Raw genomic sequence first — 25792 nt, 5'->3', positions numbered from 1 at the left:
GCCCTCGTGTAGCTTTGCGCGAAATTCAAAAACAAACAAACCAACCAGTAATAAGAAATTTGTCCGAGTTTAGTTACTTCTGATTCTTCTATCACGGCTTCACAGTGGCATGTATCCAAACTTTCGTCTTCAAAATGTCATTTGATTATTTGTTCTCAATCGATACTTTCTATTCTAACAAAAGTAAAATGTTCATAAATATTTGTACTTGATAATTTATTTCCATACTAACTTCTACGTCTTTTTCACAGTTTTATCTAACCTAATTTGTTACCTGGCTACTTTGGCTATGTATTACTACAGCTACTGGTGTATTCTGCAACCAACAGCTTCTGCCACATAGCAAAACCAGATGTGGTATACCATCCGCCACCCTTACGACTATCGCACTTTAAAAATCTTGAAGTTTCAATGCGACTTTAGCTAGTTGTAAAGTATACTGAGCCTCTTTTCATGTGGTATTAAACTCAATTAAATCTAATGTATCACTTGTGAGTTGATTATCTTTTACCGACTCTGTTATCATTAGAATTTTCCAACTACATGTATCCCTCAACACCTTTACAGTTTGCCCATTTATCATTACTTTCTTCTAGATATTTATTTGAAATTTTTACTCTGCTCAATACAACACATTACATTTCTACAATTTTCTTATTCTGCCAACAGAATTTAGCTATATGGCCAAGTTGCTAGCAATAATTCTCTACTCTTAAACAATGAACCACACAAATTATAACCAATTAGAATGAACTGAACCACCTTCAAAAACAAAACAGACAAGATAAGAACAAAAAGAAACCTTACTATTTTTTTCGACTTCACTACTTCATCCAGTTGACTTTCCTTCTTGGCTTTTGTTGACATGGTTCCAGCTACAAATTATTCTTTCGTTGTTGGTTTTCGATTCCTAATAAATTGATAAACCACACTTCTGACACCTCTTTGTTACAGCTATGCTAAACTTGCACTTCGCTCTACCTAATTATCCAACTAGTTTATTTAGTTTGTACTTATTCCTATGAGGAATTGACTCATACTAACACACACACAACAAACTGCTCTTTATCACTATAATCAAAAATACATGGATTCAGAACTAGGTTTTATTTTTATTAGTAGTATTTCTTTTTATTTCGCCTTTCTTTTGGTTTATTCCATCTCTCTTACATCTTCTGGTCCATTTTTTTCTCCTTCTGTTAAACACCTGTCTTTTATATACCTCTCTCAACAAGCACATCAAAAACACATCTTTCCTTATATTGGATTACACCATTTGATAATTTTGGGGGTTCCACAATTTCTACATCGGCTAACTAAAAAAGGTAGCCAATTCCTCCAATAACTTTCTAATGACTCAGAGTGCTGTAATCCCATAATTCTTTAGGGATTGACTAAAAGCCATCTGCTTTCTTACCTCTCTCAATCCCAAACAATGTTCCTTACACCTAGTTTAATAACACCCATATTATTCCCCATGATTTAGCAAAATGGTTTCGTGTAGAATTGTTTTTCTCAATTTTGTTATAAGACCATACAGTCTAAATAATATTCATATCAGGACTGTGTGCGGACCAAGACATAGTAAGGAGTGTTCCATCATCCCTCTTGTGCCTCCAGGTAAATGTTTCACCACATTTCCTGCATGTTTGGAATCACTGTCTTACTGGAAGATAAATTCCCCAGCCCGGTATGTTTTGTTCCTAAGGTCATGACATGATATATAAGAATCTGCTTGTGCCTGTCATCATTCAGGGTGCTATCAATTTTGTGTAGATTTCTAACACTGTTGGCTGATATTCAACCCACTTACAGGTGCATTTACATCTAGATCACTGCAGAGGTCTCTACTAGATTGTTATTTATCACGTAAAGAGAATACCCTGAGTTTCTTTGCGTCACTTTCAATTTGACTGCGCCTTCTATCTTGACCTCTTCTATCATCAAAAGTACTAATTTCATGTACACTCTTCAAAAATATCCTGAAAACTCCTACTTAAGTATCAAATTTTTCCTCAACCTGTTGCATGGAGTAGTCTTTCATCAATCAAAACTTTGACTTCTACATGTTAACACATGAAATTTCTGTCCTGAAAGCCATGAATATGTTCGATTGTGCTATACTTGCACTCCATTTTTCCTTTTTATATGCATCAACTTTAATTATGCTGTAACTATATTCCAATTAGGAACTTACTCACACCAGAGTAAGCATAACCAGTTACTGTTTAATATTAGTAATCAATAAAACATACATTTAAAAATAAGGTTTTAGTTTCTTGCTCGTAACATATTACTTTCTTCCTGCATCTCTCTCAGTTTATCGGTTTGTCTCTCATATCTGACCTTGTTTTCTCTTCTTTCTTTTCTCTTTCTTCCCTTGTTTGAACTATTGTCTTTATATCCTTTTCCCAAACACGCGCTTAACTGCTGCATTTTTTGCACCTTATTCCCATATTTCTCATTATACCGTTTCATAACTATAGGGGGTCTTGTAATCTTCTTACTGACTGAACTTAAAAAGGCAACTGCTATACCTGCTCACTCTAGTCTTTTCTAGCAACTTAAGATATTATATGCCAGAGACCAGCGACTATACCCACTTATTCCATTCAGTTTCTGATGACTTAGAATTTTGTAATCCTCTTGCAAGCTCTTAATTTTTTGGAGATTGAATTGCCGCTTTCTTATACTCACCCAACTTCCTATTTTGTGTATTCAAATTATGTTAGCTCACACCTCACTTTATAACAAAGTGCATTCATCATACAACTGCTTGAATTTCTATGATTCATGGGGATAAATCTCATAATATTTGTATTTTATAACAAAGCGAGAAGGGGGAAACTTAGGTTTCTAGTTTAATTTAGGCTAAAGTAATGACAGTAAATGGTAAAATGCGTATTTTTGACTTTGAGTCTTTAAAAAAAGTGATCCATAGTTAATTTTTACCTATTGGTAACACTTTTGGAGATTAATACTCTCAATGTTACAGCTTTAAAACTTAACTGCACACTATTTCTGAAAATCCATGATCACCTTATCATAGAAATCATAGATTTAGCAAGAGAAAAGTCTAAATTTTACAATACATCTGTAAGGCCTTTTTGGAGATTACCTATGTCTAAGATTAACCAACCACGCGAGATGTTGTGTTGTTCAGAACGAGGAATTGGACAGTATTTCCCATAATGTTGCTCACCGCCTGATCCGAAGTATATAGCGCAAATGCAGAGACTGTTAATTCCAAGGATGGAAGATACTCGTTGCTAATTATCCATTTTGTTAAACGTTAATCTTTCAGACCAGTTGAATCACTTAGTCATTACCTCCAATTACTTTGAATTTGATAGTGTTCATGTTCCGTGTGTTATAACTTGCAATAAACTAACTATGAAACTACTTCGTTGACAATATTCTGCGAATAAATAGAGCTCCTAAAATATATTATTCATTTTTATCTTTATTATCATTTCCTTGAAGAGAATTTAACTACAAGGCATTGCCCTTGAATCTGTGTATCAGTTTGTACATCTCAATCAGAATATCGTCAACAAACAATCATTAATGAAATTTTAGCAACTGATAAATCTGAGGAATAATTCGAAATTTTATAGTTTAATGTCACTGGATCTTCTTTAAAACTTAACTAACGTGCCCTACAAATCTCTATAAGGTTCAAACCATTGAATTATGGACATTGATAAGAAATATAACATTTCCGAATAGCATATATATGAGGCACATTTACATGTCTTAAAGCTTTGAAATGACAATTACTTTATATTGTTACGACAGCGGAGGTCACGTGACTCTAGTAACACGTCATATTCTCGAACGTTCACGTCCCTTCCTGAAATCTCGAGAGCCTACTAGATATGCGGTAGTCTTGTATATATATAAATCGGTAAGAACTGACGGCAAGGAGGTAATGAATTGTTGACAGTTGAGTCGAGCACGTGAGACGTTCGTTGTGAATTATAGCGTTTGTTATAGCGCGACTGTGAAAGTATATTGCAAAGTTCTATTCAGAAAGAATAAACCAGTTTTATTTAAGAAAGGACTTGTATCGGTAAAGTTTCTTCGGAAAGAAATTATACGAAAAATTAACTAACGACAGGAGGCGTAACAATATACTTGTATGGCAGATTTGAAAAGAGGCGAAAAACCGTAAATTGGCCTATTTATTTGTTTGTAAATAAGCACAAAGCTACACTATGGGCTATCTGTGCTCTGCCCACCACGGGTATCGAAACGCGGATTCTAGCGTTGTAAGTCCTCAGACATACCGCTGTGCCACTGAGGGGCCATAAATTGGAATTTAATAGAATCCCTTCTTGGCCAATTCGTTTACCTCTATATCATCGCTGTTAAGTATAATCTTGATATATATATAATTAATATGAAACATTATTGTGTTACATTATTATTCTACAGTTATTAACATATTTGCTCTCGTAATAATACTATCTTTATACTCTTCTTTTCGGCAAATATTACGAGATTATAAAACGGCCAATGAATGTTTACAGTGCAACTAAATTTTCTTTTCTTTTTTATAGTGATAACTCAAAAAATGTTTGTATTTGAGTTCTCAGCTGAAAATGTAAAGCAAGAAACGTTTAGTGAGATCTCTTAACATAAAACATAGCTTAATAGAACGCTATTCAATGACATTATGAAGCGACGATTTAATTCTATTTCGTTACTTCTACCATATATTTCTTTTCATGATATGAGGTTCACAAACTTGCTTCCAATTGAACAGGAGGTGAAAATATAGAACACTGAAAAAAAATAACCCATACAATTAAACGTACCTTATACGTTTTCATTTGTTTATTAATAGTTAAGCACAAAGCTATACAATGGACTATATGTGCTCTGCCCACCACGGGTATCGAAACCGGTTTCTAAAATTGTAAGTCCGCAGACATACCGCTGTTCCACTTGGGGCATACGTTTTCATGGTATGATATTTATAAGTGTGCCTTTAGTTGAGTAAGAGGCTAAAGAAATGGAACATTGATAAAAATCAATCCACGCAATTCAATTTCCATTACTTACTTCGAAAACTCATTTCTTTTCTGATTTTTTGGTGATCAGTCCCTGCTTAATAAGTAAGAAATAATTCCTCAAAATATTTATTTTTCCAAAGTAATATAATGTTTTTCAAATGCTGCTTTTTATTTTTACTTTTTTATACAAAGCAGGGATAAACACCTTATTTTATAAGATGTTTAGATCATAAGAACAAAATGGCACCCTAGAATGATCAGCCAAGTAAGTATATATGTCACGTACTCCACATCCACAACCAATAAACGTTGTATATTGCTTGTAAATGCTATTTTCAAATATATATTTCTCGATCAAAACAAAAATAAATGTTTGAATTCGTTTTAGACCATTATACTAAGTAACATGAGTCTATCCTCTCCTGCCCTTCTACCTGCAGTACAAATTATTGCAAGTGACCTGCTAAAACTTGTAGTGTAGATATCAATACACGGGGAGTCAAATAAATATTTTATGAGCATTATGTAATAAATTCCAGTTGGAGGAGCAGTGTGGCTCAGTGGCTTCGCACTTTGAACTTATAGTCGGATGGTTAGAAGTTCAAGGCAAGCTTGCGCCATACTATTGTATCTTTGAACAAGACAATTTACTCCACTTGTTATAGTCTATCCAGCTGTAGGATGGGTACCTAGCTGTTAATTAGGAGTTAAACTTAGATGAACTGGCATTTCACCCAAGAGGGTGGGTCACCATTCTCATCCACTTGTGCCATTGGACCTGGAGTTCGAAATCACGGGCCTTATGTGCCTGTAAAGGCCTATCAAGAACTTACCTTCTTAACTGACAAATTGTAAGATATCTTATGAGATTCTAATGCCATCCCAATATCACATCAAAAATCGCACTCATTGTATTTATTTCACTGAATACTTTAGGCCAGTTTAGGGGTTTTTCTTGTTCAATCGCAACCCACGCAGAATAAATGCACAATTGTTTTAACCCACATTATGCGGGGTGCAAAGTCTTTAAAATCAAATCTATTTGTAGTTTATTATTATTTTTAGTTCCAAATACTTTTTAAACAATTGAAATTATTTACTGCATCGAGATGTAATATTGAAGACGACGTTAAAACAGTGATGTTTCTGAACTTAGGCAGAATTTGATACTTGATATTTTCAGTCATTTGAAAGGCACCTTATACGACAAGTGGGTTAAATAGTTAAATTTAGATACCCTAATGCTCAGACGTAGTCTAGAACTGTTGACCAGAGGAAAGGCAAACAACTAGCACCCAATGCCTACACGACTACTCTTAGCTGAATAGCAGTATTGACTGTCATTTTTATGTACCCATAGCCGAAAATGGGGACCGTGTTACCTTATGGCAGACGTGAATCTCTGATTTCCGATAAGCAGTTCAGCTAACTATCTATTAGGTCACGCCCAGCCAGGCAACATTTGATCTAGTCGCGTTAACTTGGAGGAGAACTTTCATATTTTAGATTATGAATAGTTGCAAAGAGAAACCACTTAGCTGAACGAAAGTGTGTTCGATTAGAAATAGTTTTATGTTTTACTTATTGGAAAAGTAAAACTAAAACAAGGAACTCATTGTTATATTTTTATTTCAGCTAAACTGTTTGCAACTGTGAATTAACGTTTGAAATATACCTGAAAATCGTTAAGTATATGGGAATCTAACAATGTTACTGGTACTTGTAACATCCAGTGATTGGCAGTATAGCCAATGTATGTATTTATTGATTATAACTAACGTGTAACATAATTTTCTGCTGGTACGTGATAAGAATTGATATCCTTAGAGATTTTTATATGTAAGACAAATGACAGCTTGTATTGAAACTGGTTTGAGTATTTTGTGATAACATTTTACATCTAAAACATTCAAACATTAGTTCGTTTTGTAATTATGTTTTGAATGTCCGGCAATAGTCCAAGCAAGTAATAAATTTGTTTCTGGAATTTGTTATATATATATGTATGTATATATATCTTTAAGTTGAATTCATATGGTTTTTAAATTTAGAATTTTTAATAAATTAAAAATTTTCTTATTTCTTCGACTATCGTTATAATAACTCTGAAACTCATAACAAATAGCCAGGTGATGATGGAATAATTCCTAACAAATGTTGGTACGTAAACGTTATTTAGAGAATATTGCCGATAAACATCAGGATATGTCTTCCCTGTGAATTATTTCAGTTTAACTGAAAAATGAATGATTACATCTCAAATCAATAGGCTCGAAATTTGTAATAGAAAATCCATAAACTATAGGTTTTTCCTCCACATTCCTTTTAATTTATGCACTTTTGACATCATATTGTCTTAAAATATACTTAAGAAAGATGATCAACTGATCTTCATCTGCAGTCATCAGGACAATTGGCAAAGTTTTGGTAATTTTAAGTGAATCATTATTATTTACAGGAGTTTTATTTGTTGGTATATGACAAAACTGTTAATGACGTTTATGCCATTCTGTCTTTGAATGTAGAATGTTTTTGCAAAAACGTTTTCATAAATATCATTTTTAGTTATAATGTGTATTTTATTAGTTATATATATACCCGATAACCACATCAATGTGACTACTAAATGATCCAAGCCTCGTTCTAGAAGTAACATATAAATTATATTGTTTCGATGTATTTTCCCAGCAGGAAATTTAAAAAAAAAGTGAAAAATATTTCCCACTGTGTCACGGTCATTTGCTAGTCTATTCTAAAAATTCTATTTTTTAATCAAAAATGTATATTCTAGTTACATAAGATTTTCTCGATAGATAATTGTTTTGGTTTGCTCTCCAAAGAATAAAAGTACATTAATGTCCACTACATGTACCATTTATATTTTCATCATCACATCATATCGGTAAAAGGAGTTTGCGCATCTTTGAAAAAGAAACATGATATTATTTTCTTCGGAGTTCATAAGCAGAACGGCATTGGTTTCTCAGTTTTAAAAGCACAAGCCAAGTATTCTAATGATGAAGATATTTCTTTGATTTTTTGTTTTAATCGTCTTCATCATGCATTTGCTGGAAAGTTTCAATACCACAAGTAAGATCAGAATTTAACAATTCCAACTGAATCATAGGAATGTTACGGTTTGATGTCATATGTTGATCTTCATTGCTGATGAGTGGAGATGAATACTCAGTGTCAAGTTCAGAGGCAGCCAAAGCCAACTTTACTACGTCCGTTTCTTGGGTTGTTCCATTATGGTCTTCATCTACGCATTGTATACGGTTGGATTCTGGTGTGAAACTTGTATACCAGTCGGTGGTGGGCACTGAAATGTTTGGGAAAGTCAATGATCCCATGTTGGAGAAACAGATATTGGTGGTGATATCAGGATACGAAACTTCCCTGGAGTCTAATTGTTGTTGAACAATTGGTTTAAATTCTAGATTTTCAGTGGAACTAACTGAAATAAGAATAAGAAGTTAATTAGCTTCATCAGTTTCTTCGTCAATAGAATAAAAGAAATCCCTATACTGAGTATACAGATTAAAAATATATATGTAAAGATTAATTGTAATAGCTCAGAGAAATTTGTATATTGTAACAAAAGTATAGAATTATGAGACAAAGAGCTGTGTGTTTTGTTTCTTACACTCTCAAACTTAACAATTAAACTTTGGAAATAGCAAGATATGTTGGTTGTAGATGGAAAAGTTAAGACTAAGATATGAAAAAACAATAAATTATTTTATAGATTTTTTAAGTTAGAGCAGTTTACCAACTTGAAATGCTAGAAACTGTTGAGTTAGTAAAAGCATTACCTCTACGAAACTATTACAGTGACATTAATGCAGTAACGTTTATACAACTGTATATAATCAACCATATGTAAAACTTTCAGCAAGAGACTGGATTCAAGTAACAAACATCGAAGAATATAAGCAAGATAAGGTGTTAAAATATATGTAACGACTCAGATGTAGCACGTAAGTCGTTTGGAACATCTAAATACCAGCTATAAAATCTGACAAATATGTTGATTATAACTTAGAAAAGGATTGTTTTGAGACAGATGTATATCTTATACACTACTTCTCAAACTTACGCGAGTATAAAGTCTTAAGTGTGAGGTACAGAAAATAAGTATCCAAACGAGTGAATGAATGTGAGAGAAAGTCTAAAATAATGAATCATTACTTCATTTTCAACGTTAATCTCTTAAAATCTTATTGAAATAACTGATAGCAAGGGCTGGGTTTGGCCTAACAGTTAGAGTGACGGTTTTCAGATTAACTTTTAACAGTAGATGTGTTATGAAATTGATCCTGTTGTATGGTTTCAAAAATCGAGTAAGACCCTTGTGTAGTACTATTCACTGGCTACCTTCCTTTCTGCACACAGCCTTCCCTAATTTTGAACTGATATATTAGAGGGCAGCCAGTTAATCATCAGCACCCACCACCAATATTTGAATTACTATTATCTGACCTTATAGTGACATTTGACCATCACTCTTATAGTGCACCTATGACCGCAAGTTTTTGAGGCTACGGAATATAGACCATGAATCCTCTGATTCACAGTCCGAGCACGTTAACCATTAAATGTTGTTAGGTCCTTCTCTGGGCGATAGTTCAAAATAATGGACGATTATGATTGAGCTCTAGGGATCTTTAAACTAGTCGATTAGCCCACGTGTCGGATAGGGTGTCATTCAGGTTGAAAATTTCAATGTATTAGTGGAATCTCTTTCACAATGCTTGCAAAGTTGAAAAAAAATGAATTATTTACACTTGGTTTCACAGGATTCAGGAAGTCAATAAAAATTTCAAAGTTGCAACACCCATTCACGGATAGATGAACTAATAAACAACAAAAGAATATTGGAGTGTGTGTGTGTGAATTTTTACTTAAAAAGAAAAATCAATACAGATAATAAGAGCTTTAAGCTAGAATTAAATTTCAAGAATTTGAGAATATAGAGCATAAAGAAGTTATATTTCCAATTGATTTATTTTGAATTACAAGTACTTAGAGACCAATTAAAAGTAGAAATGAAAAAGTATCAGTTGAAGAGATTAGCAACAACTAATACTGTTAACAACATTAAGTATAATTGACTGACTGTAAGAACCTAATTGATAACTTCCACAATACTTAAGGTAATTGTCATACTTCAAATGTTTGGAATATATATATACATAGGTTTTTCCTGAAAGATTAACGATCGTCACATTTCAATTTTAGTAACCTGTTCAGCTCTTAGATACGTTTAACTATATTTTCCCATAAGCTTTAAGCTATTTTACATTTTGATGTTACTAGTAATGATTTGTTAGTAATTAGAAAATCATTTACACCTCAGTAATCAAATTAAGCTATAAAACGTTCTATGCTTAGTTAGAATTTACTACATCTTGTAGTTATTTGGATACAGATAAATAGAAAGAAAGAGAGAGAGAGATCTAGACTATGTGATTGTGAGTTTAGCCATAAAGAACGTATCGTGGCAGTTTTAATATGAAATTATCACATATTATATTGTAATAACAGAGTAGAGCAGAATAATTCGTCTTGTTAATTGTGTTCTAAAGTAATTAAACAAGCCTGTGTGGACTTTGACGGAAAGGAGACAATTACTTAAAGCTCTGGAAAGAACTGTGATAACCAATAGAGTAATGAACATTTGTATATACATTTGACTTGTTTTAATATATTATTTTAAAACAACTGGACTGTATGCTGTTTGTTTATTGTTGAAAGTTATCGCCAACAAGTCACAAACACTTACTGTAAATAATCCGTCCCATACATGAAAAACCTGACAGACTGAATATCCATGATATGCAATTATTTTTACATTTATCTCTTTATCGAAACCCTCTGATTTGTGTTTAGAATTGAATTTGTTACATTTATCAAAAAAGTATCATTCATAAATTAGTTCAAGCTTACTTGAATAACAATGTTATGTAAAAGTTGTATAAATGAAAATAAGATTATAATATAAATGTATAGCAATTGTGAGTTGTTTAACATAATGACAAATTAAGGAAGTGGATACATCAGAATTTGTAAGTTGCAATTATTATGATGAATGAAACGTCTTTCATGATGAGAGGTCTCTATCCGTTGTAAAAAGTGTTAATTGAAAGTCTGAATGCCAAGAAAAGGGTATATTTTAAATTTTTTCGGATGTTAAAGAAATGGTAATATTATGTGTTGCTTACCGTTTTTTTAGAAAATGCAGAATAAGGTTTAACGGTGAAGATAACCTGGAATACAGCTGTAACTATATTTGCGTCAGTGATGACGTAATGAGTCATATTCCTAAGATAAATGCTTTTAGTGATCGAATTGGACAAGTTTAATACATGTTCAACCAAAAACATTTGTTCATAATGTGTAGCTAAGAATAATGATCATGAGAAACACATAAGTTCGTTGGAACACATCACGATGAATGACACAGTTTCTTAGGCTAACCATTAGGTGTTGTTTTATTTATACAGAACTACATAGTTAGCTATCAGCACTCTATCCACTTCATGGTAATCGAACCCTGAATTTTAGCGTTGTATGCTCGTAAACTTGCTGCTGTCCCACCTAGAGATAAACCATTGCTAAATCACATGTAATCCATGCATAGCTGAAATGCTATTTAACATAAATACATGATACCCTATTGTCCTTTTTAACCTACATGTTTTTCTAACATCATGAAATGTTATTTAGTAGCCCATGTGTGTCAAATAAGCACATACTACTCATGATTAAATCCAACATGTTCACATACTAATAATTGCTATCTACATTTTCTCTGCTTATTTGATTTGTTCCCTTTAGAGAGAATTGTTTACTGATCTGTGATTACTTAAAAACTTAAAAATATGTGATACACAAAGTCATTGATTAAGAGGGTGATGTGTTTTATTGTGTGTTTGAAATCCTTAGCATGAGAGATAAAATAATCCCAAAACTTTCTGATGTATGTAAAGAAAGTAAAAATCTTTTGAATGCAAATGTAAGTTCGGTTGCTGCGGTTCTTTAATTTAATTAGTAATATTTTCCCAAAGTAATTCTCCATTCATCTGACAATCCACTAGACACAAAATATAGAATACGGCATTACCATGACTGAAAAATATATTTTATTGTTTGAGTGTCTACAAATGAGTATTAATGTTTATTAACACCTCATGAGTACAAACCAAAAGCAAACAAGTAGCTTGAACTTTTTAAAGTGAAATAACATATAAAATCTTTAGATATACGTGAATGTTATGCTAATCAGACATATATGGGTCGAGAAAAGCTTGAAACGATACCTGACATGGTAAAGGAGGTGCATAAGGTGGATAAGATTTTTTACATATACACATAATATTGGTATAATAAATTAATTGTTTTAAGCTCCCAGAGTCAGGTCACCCGGTGGGACAGCAGTAAGTCTTTGCATTTATAACACTAAAATCACGGGTTCGATTCCCCTCGGTGGACACAGCAGATAGCCTGTTGTGGCTTTGCTATAACAAAACACACACAAACCCAGAGTCAGTATCAAAGTGTCATACTGATATGAGCAGTAACCACTCTAAAAACCGTCTGGCATAATAAGTATTGCATATTTGATCTGAATTTTTTACCTGACTGAGTTGAAGAAAAAAAAGACTAAACACGAAGCAAAAGAGTGTGTAAAACACACATTTATTTGTTTGTAACACAAGACGAATGTGTGATAATTAGCATAATTATATAAGTGGTAAGGAAAAATGATACAACAGGCAAATACCACGGATGTACCATCTCTTTATCACGTGCAAATGAACTGCACCAGAGTACATTAAAGTGCTTATAATTTACTCTGTAATTATGTGTCATCCATCCAAGCAGTAAGTGCCGCACCAATATAAAGCATATAAAAATACAGGTAGTTATAATATGCTCAATAGTGGTAACGAGTTTCTCATAATTATGACAGTTGGAAATTTCCCAATTCTGGATACAAGGTGAGACTTTATTTCACAGGTTTGTAGCAGTTAGAGGTGTAAAATTGTTAGGGTCATACCAAGAGTACTGCAAGCAGTGCACCCACACAGAGCGCCATCTCGTGGGTGGCACGAGTTTGCATCTTTGAGGGCAAGGATATATTAGGGCTTTTTGAAGAGGAGTGCATAACTTACATCTCGCACAAGGCACCATCAACGATCGTTATAGGCTTGAATATGGTATTTAGTAGGTATTATGATAAAACCTATAGGATACGACATTAAAAATATGATGTTTTCTGATTCAATTATTAATGAGGTGTGACAGTGGTCTTAATTTCCAAACACCTTGAATTGTGTAGCTATATTCTTCACTTCTACTTTTACCATTGTATATTATTATTATCATACAATATTTCTGTGACTTTTTTAAATTGATCTCATATTTTCCAGGAAAATACTTTAAGACACAGAAGAGGTGTTCAGTTGCATCTGGAGTTTGATTATATTCGCTCTGAAATCGATAATAATGTTGGTACTGTTCATGTTGTATCTGATATAGATGATGCTTTAGGCTTGGTCTTACACATCCCGGAGGAGAACCATCACTGCCTTGAGAGGAAATCTTTTGCCCAAAGTACAGAAATTTTCTTCAGAACACAAGGTTGCAGTTCACATGAACTGAGTTAGGTAGCTTCTACCTACTGTTATCACTGTCAAGATTTTATGCTTTCAGTGCAGTGATTGTGTTATCTTCTCAACAGTATATTTAGGATTTGTCATCAATACAGTATTCATTCCAAGCAATTTTTAAAGATTGCCAATTTTCTTTATATCACTGCTCTTCCTTCAACAACTTCAGTCTTAGAACATCTAAATCACTGAAACTATAAAAGCTAATCATGTGAAGAAAATTTCACTAGAAGACCTAAAAGTGGCCGACAGCCGTTATGGTGGTATGTTTAAAGACAAAGCTGCTGGAGCAACGTTAGATGGATGGAATCATAATGGCCCGGCCACTTTTGAAATCAATCGTACTGGTAGTTTGGTACTTGCCTAAATAAACTACAATCATTACAATAAACCATTTAAACAAATGATAGATGTGCCATAACCTTCTATTATTGGATATTACAATAGCAAATGGGTGCTTTCATTAGAATCCTGGAAGGTACCATGTAACAATCCATAGTTTGAAATGGTTGTGGTCAGTTTGTCCACTTTTGCTTGAATAGTGCTGTTGTAAATGTCTTGTGTTTGCATTAATATATTGAAAGCGTAATCGACTATAATTTACTAGGTGAATCTTTCTGTCACTTCTGGCTGATAATCTAATTCCACAAGCCAGATTTTTTGTCCCAGAAGAGAACCAGACCAAGAATCATTCTTCTATTTGTAGAAAATATTTAAAATTTGCCTAAAGTGCCTGGTTGATTTTCGACTGATTTTTGGAGCATTACATAAAATATATTTTGCCACTGCTGAAAACCACCTTTGTGGTTTGCAGAAAACCCATAAATATCACTTGTATGATAGGGTATAGTTCACTCGTTTGTTAGTATGGGTTTTTCAATTAGTGTTAGAATGGGAAAAGTGGGTCAAAATGTACTAAGGTATGAGAAAAAGCTGACAATTTGTTTTTTTATTTATGCAGTTACTAAGATATGTGTGGAGAAAATTGAAAACTAGCCAATGTATGTTATTACTTTTAAGTAAGTGGATGTAATGCTCTGTTTTTTTGTTGTTGTTTTTTTTGCCTAGTACTGACAATAAAAATACTTGAAAGTGTAAATCTCTATAAAAAAGCCTATAAAATAAGAAAGATGTTTTTTAATTTTCTTATTATAAGAAACTCCCAAACATATTAAACATAGTTATTCAAGATATGATATGAAAAGATAAAAATGTTATCTAGAGAGCAGTAAGACAGATATTTGTACAAAATATTTTCAGTGACGTGTAGCTGATCAAAAACTACTGCTGAGAAGGTGTAAACAAAGATTAAGAAAATTAGCATTGGACCAAAAAAGAGATATAAGCAAAGATGTATCCTGTGCTCTTTACAGATGAATCCGGGTTTCATTTCTTTGACAACAATCAATGACAGTTTGTTCCATTACAGTGAAAAGGAAAGGTATCATGGTAAATATACAAAGCATGGTAGGGGATCAGTACAAATGTGTGCGTCTCGGCCAATGGTGTTGTGACCTACACAAATCTGATGTAATCCTGACTGCTAACAACTACAAGCACATTTTGATCCATCATACCATTCCCTAAGGAACATAGCTGGTCAGGTGGAAATTAATCTTCCAGTAAAGCAATGGTCCTACACTTTCAGCAATGTTGTGGAATAATATCTTGATAGTAAAGAGACCAATGAAATATTCACAACTATATTTAGGTCTGCACAGTCTCATTATGAATATTTTTGTTGTTGTATGGGCTGATATAGAATTTGAGAGGGTTAAAAAGTAAACCTGGCTGAATTATAAAGCGTAATGCAAAACATTTAAAAGCATATTCCACAATATTGCATTAATAATAAACTGTATGGCAATATGAAAACAAGGTGTAATGTTTTGTGCAAAGAGAAGGACTCGCATACAAAATATTTGTGCACTGTACAACTTATCTGATTTTCTAAATTTAACGATAATTAAACAAATAAAACACAAAACAGTAATCATGAGGAGAAACTACAGCAAGAAAACACAACAAAAAAAGTAAAATCAGTAATATGAACATATTAAAAATGTATAATTTAAATGAAAACTTCACGTTATTCAGTGTTGGACAATGCTGTTTGATGTGGAGGATTTCTTTAATCAATAATTCCAGATAGTATTAGACTTGCAGAGGATAGAAAAATTTGATAGCATAGGTCGATGTCATGTTTCTTCACTATGTTGGCGTATAGAGGAAACAAAGGGTTACTCACTTTTTCTTGCATTTTGATGGAAATTCCCATATGTTCATAGGCTCTGACTTTTAAATGGCGTTTGATTTTTTCTAATATAGGAGGCCTTACAGTCTCCACACGTGTAAAGGTAGACAAGCCAGGAACAATAAGGAATGGGGAGAAGATCTTTAATAGGGAAAACAATTTTGTATGCGTGATTTGCATTTAAAAACTAATCTGAAATCCACAACGAGGAATAACCATTGACAATGAATGTCTAGCACGAGAAGAAGGTTGCAACTTATTATATCCAGTTTAGGAGCACATCAATCATAATACATGCACCAAAAAGTGGGGAAATTCTTTCAAATAAAAACAATTCAACTTTTTAGCTAAGAATATCTATAACTTCAAATACATCATTATAATTCCATTTGCCTTCAGCCCAACCTTAGCTATCCCAATTATAAACTTGGAAACCAATCAAGTTAAAAATATCAAATATTATGAATAAACTATGCGTCTGAAGTACCTCATCATTTTGCATGACTGCCATACTTCATAGCACAAAATATATATGAACAGCCAAAGCCAAACAAATATGAAAACCTTTAAGAAAGATTGATAAAACAACTTAATATAACCATGGCTTGAGTTCTGCGTGATAAAAATGTGAAGAAATACATTTAATGAAAAGTACCATTTTGCTTACATAATAAGTATGTCACTGTATTGAAAACATCGACTGTGGTATTCACGGTACTTATTTTTCCAATGAATGAGTGGTGTAACATCACCGTATTTAACACATTCTCTGATAGATTCTCAATATCTATGCGAGACGAATGTAATTGTTATAGTTACAGTCAGAGTTCTGTCTTGTTATATTTCAAACAAAATATATTAGTTCTTGTTTTCACTACGTTCAAATATTGCATGACAATAGAAAAGGTTATTTCTCAAGTAGTGAACAAAGATTGCTCTCAAAGTCTTTCCCTTCGGTACAACATCTTGGAGAGTTCCTTTGTTCAAGATTATACATATATACATATATGTGTGTGTGTAAAATTAATGTACAACATACTTACAGTCATGGGTTATGAATGTAAACTTTGTGGTGAATATTTTCAAAATGTACAATCATGTGATCATCATCTCTGTACAAATCATTGTGGTGAGTGTCCTATTTGTTTCGTTTATAGAGATGTGTTTTATTTATGCAGTCATTTGATTGAACATTTAGATATTTCCCAATTATTACTATACAGATTAGACATAATGTGTTTCGAATGAGAATTCATCCTGAACATAGTGAAAACGGTGGGTATTCTTTTTCTGAAGAAAATTATTTTGTTTAAACAATTGTAATTTAAAGGACCATCACCTCTTGAGAAAAAGAGAAAGCTATGACCATACATGTCACCGTTACTGATGAAAAAGTTTCTCACTTCTAATATTTACAACAAACATACACATTAATTTATTGTTTGTCTGATCTTTTAAGATTTATATATATTTTTTAGCAAGATCAACTTTCTTAATGTTTTTGATGTATATGAATTTTCACATACGTTTAGATAAGTAAAATCCTGTGTCTGATCTATGTTTTAGTAATTTACTCAAATGTTCTCTCAAGTTTATCATAAAAGGTTAAACTAGACACATAACCATTTAACCTTTGATTTTTAGTCAGGATTTGAGTGTACTTGTTCAAAATATGTTACATTTGAGATTGAATACTGATTGTAACTGACAAAATGAATAATAAAATTTGGTGTTATTTGTAAAAGATAATATATCATATGTTACTGAAACATTGTTTCAAAATCTATGATGCTTGTTAAGTCTCAGATTTCACTTAGTTTTATGAATAAATGTTTCAGTATGTGTGACATCAGTCTTATTTAGAGTTTGTGATTCTACTTACATACATTTATGACAACATATCCATATGGAGTCTTGTATTAGATGGTTATACACATTTGTTAGAAACATAAATAATCAGTTCATTGAGTTTAATTGAATATAAGGTATACAAGAATTGCACAGCAACTGAAATGTACATGTCCTTTCAAATATTGAGAAATAGAGTATTGTGATTCCATATTTAATGTTTTGTATCATAATGTAAAGTGAAAGAACCAGTAAACTATAATAACCGACTTTTAAATTCAGTGACGCACAAAAGCTGACAATCACTAGTTAAAGTAAAGTATGGTGAACATTAAATTTATAATCTACTATTTGTGATGCGATTTTACTTAGTTTTGTGAATAAATGTTTCAATGTGTGTGTGTGACAACAGTCTCATTTAGAGTTTCACACAGAACATTTATTTGTAACTGATGATTTGTATAATTTTTTAAGTGAAAAGATAATTCACGTTACCATAAGAGTTTCAAAATCGAAATGAAATAATATCTGTTTCGAAATACTCGAAGAATGATCACTTGATTTATAACTAAAGGTCTTTTTATGATTATGATTGTCAACTCTTTTTTTTCAGTTATATACTATGTTTATTTGTAAAAAATGTATTTAATGCTTTGGTAAATTAATAAGTTTAAATGTTATGGGGTACATAAAGTGTAGTTTTGAAAGATATGGAAATATAATTTCTGGTTTGTCTGTCAGTTTTGTAGAAATAAAAGCATTACTTGTTTTAGCCTTAGGCAAACGTAACACTTGGTTTCGTACAAGGGGTCAAGTATCTCAACTTGCCATCAGCTTGGATGTGTCAGTAATATGTTAAAATAGCCCACATCATTTGTATGTGTGTGTGACACTCATCATTAAGTATTTAAATGGAAAACATATACCAGAAAAAGTGGTTAGAATATTACTTGCATAGAGTGGCATATAATCATTTTTGATAAACAGAGTTTATCGAGCTTTTAGCCTATATGGAAATAGTTTTAATCAGCAAAAAACGAACTGTAGACAAAGATTTCTGAAAATATCTACAGAATGGTAATAATATAGTTTTCTGGTAATGAATAAACATAGTTATTTATATAGATCCTTTAAGCTTCAACTGAAAAAATTAACTTATAAAGCTAAACATCAGTTATAAACAATCATCTCTTTCAGGCTCATCATTGTAAAAGTATGTAAGATACATTATTGGCTATAATAAAATGTTTCATTCAAATAATGGATAATAGTTGTCTCGTTGAAATAAGGGTTTTACTTGTCAAAGCAAAATGGCAGATATGTTGACATCTTACTGAATTATAGAAACACTGACCTTAGTAACACTATTCCCCTAAAGAAACACTATCCATAATAAAACCTTGTAATAATATCATAGTATGCCCATAGAAGCACTGACAGTAGTTGTAAAACATATTCATGTGAAAACTATAAAGTAGTATGTGTGAAATGAAATATTTTGCCCAAAACTGTTATACACAATAAAATCATAATTATATGGGTAGAGAAATGGTATATTTCATCCATCAGGCCACACAAATGAAACTGTAATTCTGTATGCTAAATTATTGCATCATATTTAGATAATTAAATAAACTTCCTTTTCAGGATGATAATTGTAAAAATTATGTTATACAAATCAATTACGGAAGCGAAAACTATACTAACTACTATATATATAAAATGTGTACTAAATCGTAAACACACAATCGGCTGTCTCATTCAATATTTATGAAAACAAAATATTAGGTATGTTAAAAACTTTTCAGCAGTAAGTTAAACATGTTAGTGACATATCCGCTTATAGAAAACCATGTAATACAGATAAGTATATAAATGAAAGATATAAACATAAGATGAGACAAGTTGAGATCTGTATGCAATCCTATGGGAATATCCACCTATAGAAACACCATCCATCTTTGTAAAACACACACAATATGTCTAATAAAACCATCTGCCTGTACAACCTTTGAAACACAATACACTTAATAACACTATTGCCTTTGTAAAACACACATAATAATGAAAACTATAAAAATATCTTGAGACAAGTTGAAATCTTTATGCAATATAATGGAAGTATAGCAACATTGTTTGCCCTTGTAAAACACACACACACAATAGGCCTAGTAAAACCATTCACCAATAGAATCTTAGTAGCACCATCAGCTTATAGAATCTTAGTAACACTATTCTCCTATAGAAACACTGTCAGCCTTTGTAAAACGTATGTAAGAGAAAACTACAAGGTTAATAAAATTAAGATAGCAGAGTGTTTTACTTATATCAGTAAGTTCAATATGATAGTAACACTATCCAGCTCTAGAAACAGCAAAAAATATGACCATGAAAGTTAAATATGGAAGGAAAAGTTTTAGGAGTAATGAATTAGTGAAGTGTTTTATACATAAAGCGGTGGATAATTGTGAAAAATATGCTAGGCAGATAAAGTAAAATAATATTGATTAATTGATGATCCTACAAATTATACTAACATTGACTTTAGTAGCACCATCCATTTATAGAACCTTAGTAACACTATTCTCCTATAGAAACACATGCAATACAGTTAAATATATAAATGAAAAATATAAACATAAGTTGAACAACTTGAAATCTGTATGCAGTTTAATGGAAGTTTAGTAACACTGCCCCTTATAGAAACAACATCTGCCTATGTAAGACTCACACAATACGCACAGAAGACCATCCACCTATAAAACCTGAGTAGCACAATCAGCCTAGTAACACTATCCGCCTATACAAACACTATCTTTAGTAACAAAATCAGTCTAGTAACACCATCTGCCTTAGTAAAACGTATTTAATGTTTTAGTTATAAGGGAAAACTGTAAACACGATGTTATTAATTTTCACACTTTCATTGTTGCTATAAAGTTGATGACACATTGTCACCCTCTGGTGGTTTGCTCACAAGCTAACTATGTGCTCATTATACCAAGACGTCCTCTGGTGCCACTTTGTGGCCCTAACAATACGCTCTCTGGTATGATGGCCTAATAACGTGCCCCTAGTAACGCATCCTCTGGTTCTTTGTAAAACAATGACATCATCGTCTCAATCCCCTCCCATATTGCCTGAGGTCGACACACGTGTCGTCTTCTGGTACCTGCCACTCAACAAGCCCTCAACCTACCCTCGATCATTTGTAATATCCTTTGCTGTTATGAGCATTCGTTTTCGAATTAATTACATAACATTTATAATCTTTATAAACTTCAATGCTCTCCACCACTATGCTTAAAGCTGGTGTATTTAACAAACAGATTGTTCCACAACAAATATAGCGATACCATAAAATATGTCTCATGAAAAGAAGCTATAAACTATGAATAAAAGTGAAAAAAGAACATGTATGATTAATTTTTCCAAATATCTAGTAACACCAACAGCGATTATCATGATGAAACAATTACGAAAGCAAGTAAAACAAAATTAAACATTTAATTTGCTCAAAAGTTTTATTTAAATTTTTTAAAGAAAGCTTTGTTATGTATTTTCTATTATTATATATTTCATAATTATATGTAAAGGGACTGCCTTCTATTTGTTTGTTTTTTTGAGTTTTGCGCAAAGCTACTCATGGGCTATCTGAGCTAGCTGTCCCTAATTTAGAAGTGATAGACTAGATGAAATGCAGTTAGTCAAAAACAACCACCGTCAACTCCTTAGCTACTCTTGTATCAACGAAAAGTGGGATTGATCATCACATTATAACTCCTTACGGTTGGATGAACAAGCACGCGCGGTGAAGGGATTCGAACCCTCAACCCGCAAATTGCGAGTCAAGCGCTCTTATCACCAGTATATGTCAGGTCCCCAACCGGGATGAGTCTGGGAATTTAGCACAGATGATTTTACTCTTCTTGTACTGAGCTATCATTATAATATTTCTCGATGTGTTAAACACTGTGATTGCAGTAGATTAAAAAACTTGAATGATCAAATGTTTCCTGTTTATCTAATCCCTGTCTTAAAACTAGATTCTTACCATTTGTGTCTTCTTTGAATTCGGACTGTGATTCGGTAGCTGCAGTGCATCCAGGGTTGAAGATTAGCACATTATGATCAGACCGAGATTCAATCACAATTCCTTCACTTCTTGCTTGAAACTGGCCTGTACTTCCAAGCAAAGTTTGACCTCCAGACCTTTCATATTTCCTCCACTTGGCCCTTCTATTCTGGAACCACACCTAAATTAAAATGATCCAACAAGAAGGAAGAGTAGATAAATCTATGAAAAATAATTTTTCCTAGTAAGAAATACACAAGTTTTTACAGTAAGATCTCCAAAAACGAAATTAAGATTAAACAATGTAACTTGCTATTCAAAAAATACTGTAAAAAGTTTAAACACTCGTCTATAACAAAAACTAGTTTTATTTGTTACATTTGAGGTATAAGCCCTTAGTCAGGATTTGCTGGTACGCTCAAAATGTAGCAAATAAACAAATTTTTGTTATATACGTATGTTTCAAATTTGTCCTACGTTTCTTTGGATATTTTATACGTCTTACAATCTTTTTCTACAGTTTTCTAAAGCATTCCTCGAGTTTCACTACTGATGTCGTGCATGATACGAACATTGGGAATAGAAACGTATTCCATAAAATGAAAATGTTGCGTTAAATTTTTTTTTTGTATTTGACTACCACAGTTATGATTTCGAAATAACTTGTTCTTTCCTAATGTGCAAAATAACCTATAAATACTATTTGACAAAAAAGTTAAAACTGTCTTTATTATGGAGTGGTTATGCTGAAGCAAGAATTTTTCATATTTTTTAGAGAACTTTCCAATTTGTTAAGAAAGTATTTTTTTATCATTACTGACTGAAAACCTCCTAGTCATCTTTTCGATTGCAGTTATTTTTTATAGTATTTTTTAGAGTAGTCAAACATGCTTAAATGACGTTTTGTAATATCTTGTTTTATACACAATAGCACTCTGAACAAAATATAAACGTCCTCCATTTTGTTTCTATTAACCTCATTGATCTGAAATGTGTATAAACTTGAAGTTGGTCTATGTATTTTAGTGTGGTCACTGATCTCGCCAGTACTCCTTTCAACATAATTATCAAAGTATTTCATACTAACATGTTTTATAATTCTTTTTCGAAGTACAACTATTTGAGCATTTGTATTTGTTTACGTATTTTATGTTTTATGGGCTATCCGGGCTGTGTCTGCGATTGGAATCAAGCTCCACATTCTAGTGTTATGAGTCACCAAGCTGACCACCGAGCCAATGCAGTAAAATAATTTTTATATCGTGAATACTTATATTATTTTCTAAATTACCTTTATTTTCCTTTAGTTTCACTTTTGTTACTGTATTTATTCATTTGTTGTATTTTGTATTCAGTTATAATCATTTGTTTTATTTATAGGATTTTGTTCTATATCAACCTAATTGCTAGGTCTTCTTAAATCCTGACATATTTCTGTTTGCTACCCATAATGTATACATCTGATTCTTAACTAAGTTAACGGCTGATTAACCCTGTTTACCTGACAGAAATGCGTATGCCTGATCGGCAGACATCCATAAATACTTCCGTATATTTCTGCATTCAAACATACTGCCTTTACCAACGTTTGCAATACAGATTTCACTTTTCAGATGAAAGAGAAAATATGTCAAATGTTCTGTCACTGTAACATTGTCAAATTTATCAATGATGAAACACTAAGAGAACCTACTCAAGAAATCGGTCTTTTTTATCCAGAGGACTAAAGTATTTAGCAACAAAGAAAAACAGAAATTAACAAAATTTGCAAGGCATATAGTAACTGACATGAAAAGTAAAGTCAGATATTATATATTATTGATTAGCTGTTGCTACCATATATAAGGTCCAAATACAAGGAGAGTTTGCTTATCATAGATATGGCAGTACTAATAGCAGGAATGGGGCAGACACACAATACATGCAATACAAACAATTTATTCATATACAATTTTAACAACCAAATAATATATCTTCACACGTATTTGAGAGACACCCTTAGGTGATAAACAAACCACATACAAAATTACAAGTCATAGAACAGATACAAAAAATTCACAAAACCAAAACTTTCTCCATCTCACTGACTGACTCACATTGTCGAACGCTTCTAGCTGTGAAATAAAGAGATTTACCATAGTTATAAGTGCACCAAATATAATAATTGCACAGGGACCACGTGATAGTGCTAGCGTGAAGTGAATTAATTAACTAATTTATCAACCCTTAGTATATACACACAACTACAACTAATACTACATCACTCAAATGACATTGCATACTATATTGTGCCATCACATGTACATAAGTGAAAAGAATGCACACCACACACACACACACCATTATTTGTACATACCATAATATTATGGTTCACACACACACATACACACCATTATCTGTACATACCATAATATTGTGGTTCAAACACCACACCATTATTTGTACATACCATAATATTATGGTTCACACACACACACACACACACCATTATTTGTACATACCATAATATTTTGGTTCACACACACACACACACCATTATTTGTACATACCATAATATTTTGGTTCACACACACACACCATTATTTGTACATACCATAATATTTTGGTTCACACACACACACCATTATTTGTATATACCATAATATTTTGGTTCACACAAACACTGATGACATACATAGAAGATATCAACAAAAACGAATGAATGATGCATAAGATAATGTCATCTTGTATAAAAGAAGTGCATGAACAGTGAAAAAATACCTAAAATTAAAGTGTAAGAATGGGTACACCAAATAAGTGAGGAAACAATGTAAAAACGGGCATAGTGTAATAAAACTATTTCTGTACAACCTCACATGAGGGCATGTGGAACATGCTAACGGCTAATGCACATTCACTTTCATACGCACTACGAAAATCAGTGTGAAACTGAAATCTCTCTGAGGATCGGCTGGTTTCTTTCCCTGCACACCTTAATTATTTATGGGTGCAAAAAAAACTTATCTTAAGGCAAGTTTGCACAATTAATTATAGAGTGGCCACCTGATGAAGAATGTCACAGGCACTGCATGTTCATGCAAATAATTTCGTGAAATGACTTTAGCAGCAGCCTCTGGTGCAATTGACTTTTAACAGTAACAATGGATTCCGTTTTCTCAAATTTCCTTACTAGGTAGTGAAATGTTTATGCTCACAATGTCTTTTTTCTCAACTTGTTTTTTATCAGTTTTCTCCATGACCCTGCATACATACGGTGATGGAAGGTGTAATAACATACCCTAAATTGCAATCATATCAGTATAAAACATATATTACAATTAATGTATCTAAATAAATAATACTTTTATGAGTCAAAAATACAAAACTGGCGTTTTTGTGGCACAATAAAATGTAAAAATCCATTATTAGTTACAATTGACTAGTTTGAGTAACACAGTTATCATCATCATCATTACCATCTTAGACACTTACCCTGATGAAGGTAACTGTGTTGTCAAAACTAGTCGGCGGTAACTAATAATAAAAAATTACCTTTCATTGTGCTGAAAATGTCGGGTTTTCTGTCTTTTTACTCTTAATATAGTAGCCCAGTCGACTTTGGTCGAATAAAAACAATTAATGTACTAGGAGTAGAACTGCAAAAGTAGCACCATCTTTTACACTTTCCTAGATTCCTTACTGCTTAAACAATATAGTGACAACAAATGAACGCTTTAAATCACTGTTGCTTTTTTATATCCATTGACTTCTACTAATTATATAAATTAATGTCTCACATGTCCACCATTGGCGCCCGACATAGCCAGGTGGTTAGGGCACTCGACTCGCAATCTGCGGGTCACAATCCCCGTCACACCAAACATGCTCGCCCTTTCAGCCGTGGGGGCGTTATAATGTGACGGTCAATCCCACTATTCGTTGG

At 32.5% G+C, this 25792-nt stretch overlaps 1 protein-coding gene across 1 annotated transcript in view; it reads right to left on the bottom strand.

Moving 5' to 3' along the window:
• Positions 1 to 8062: 8062 nt before the first annotated feature.
• The window catches only part of LOC106457151 (segmentation protein paired-like), a 49367-nt gene continuing 31637 nt past the window's right edge, over positions 8063 to 25792 (bottom strand). The window contains exons 4-5 of the mRNA XM_013916536.1: positions 21850 to 22051; positions 8063 to 8475 (exon numbers count right to left, since the gene is read on the bottom strand). Coding sequence (XP_013771990.1) covers positions 8063 to 8475; positions 21850 to 22051 — 615 coding nt within the window. The remainder of the gene's footprint in view (positions 8476 to 21849; positions 22052 to 25792) is intronic.

Source organism: Limulus polyphemus, unplaced genomic scaffold (assembly GCF_000517525.1).
Source record: "Limulus polyphemus unplaced genomic scaffold, Limulus_polyphemus-2.1.2 Scaffold297, whole genome shotgun sequence".
Classification (NCBI taxonomy): Eukaryota; Metazoa; Arthropoda; class Merostomata; order Xiphosura; family Limulidae; genus Limulus; species Limulus polyphemus.
This window is presented reverse-complemented; position numbering and strand designations above follow the sequence as displayed.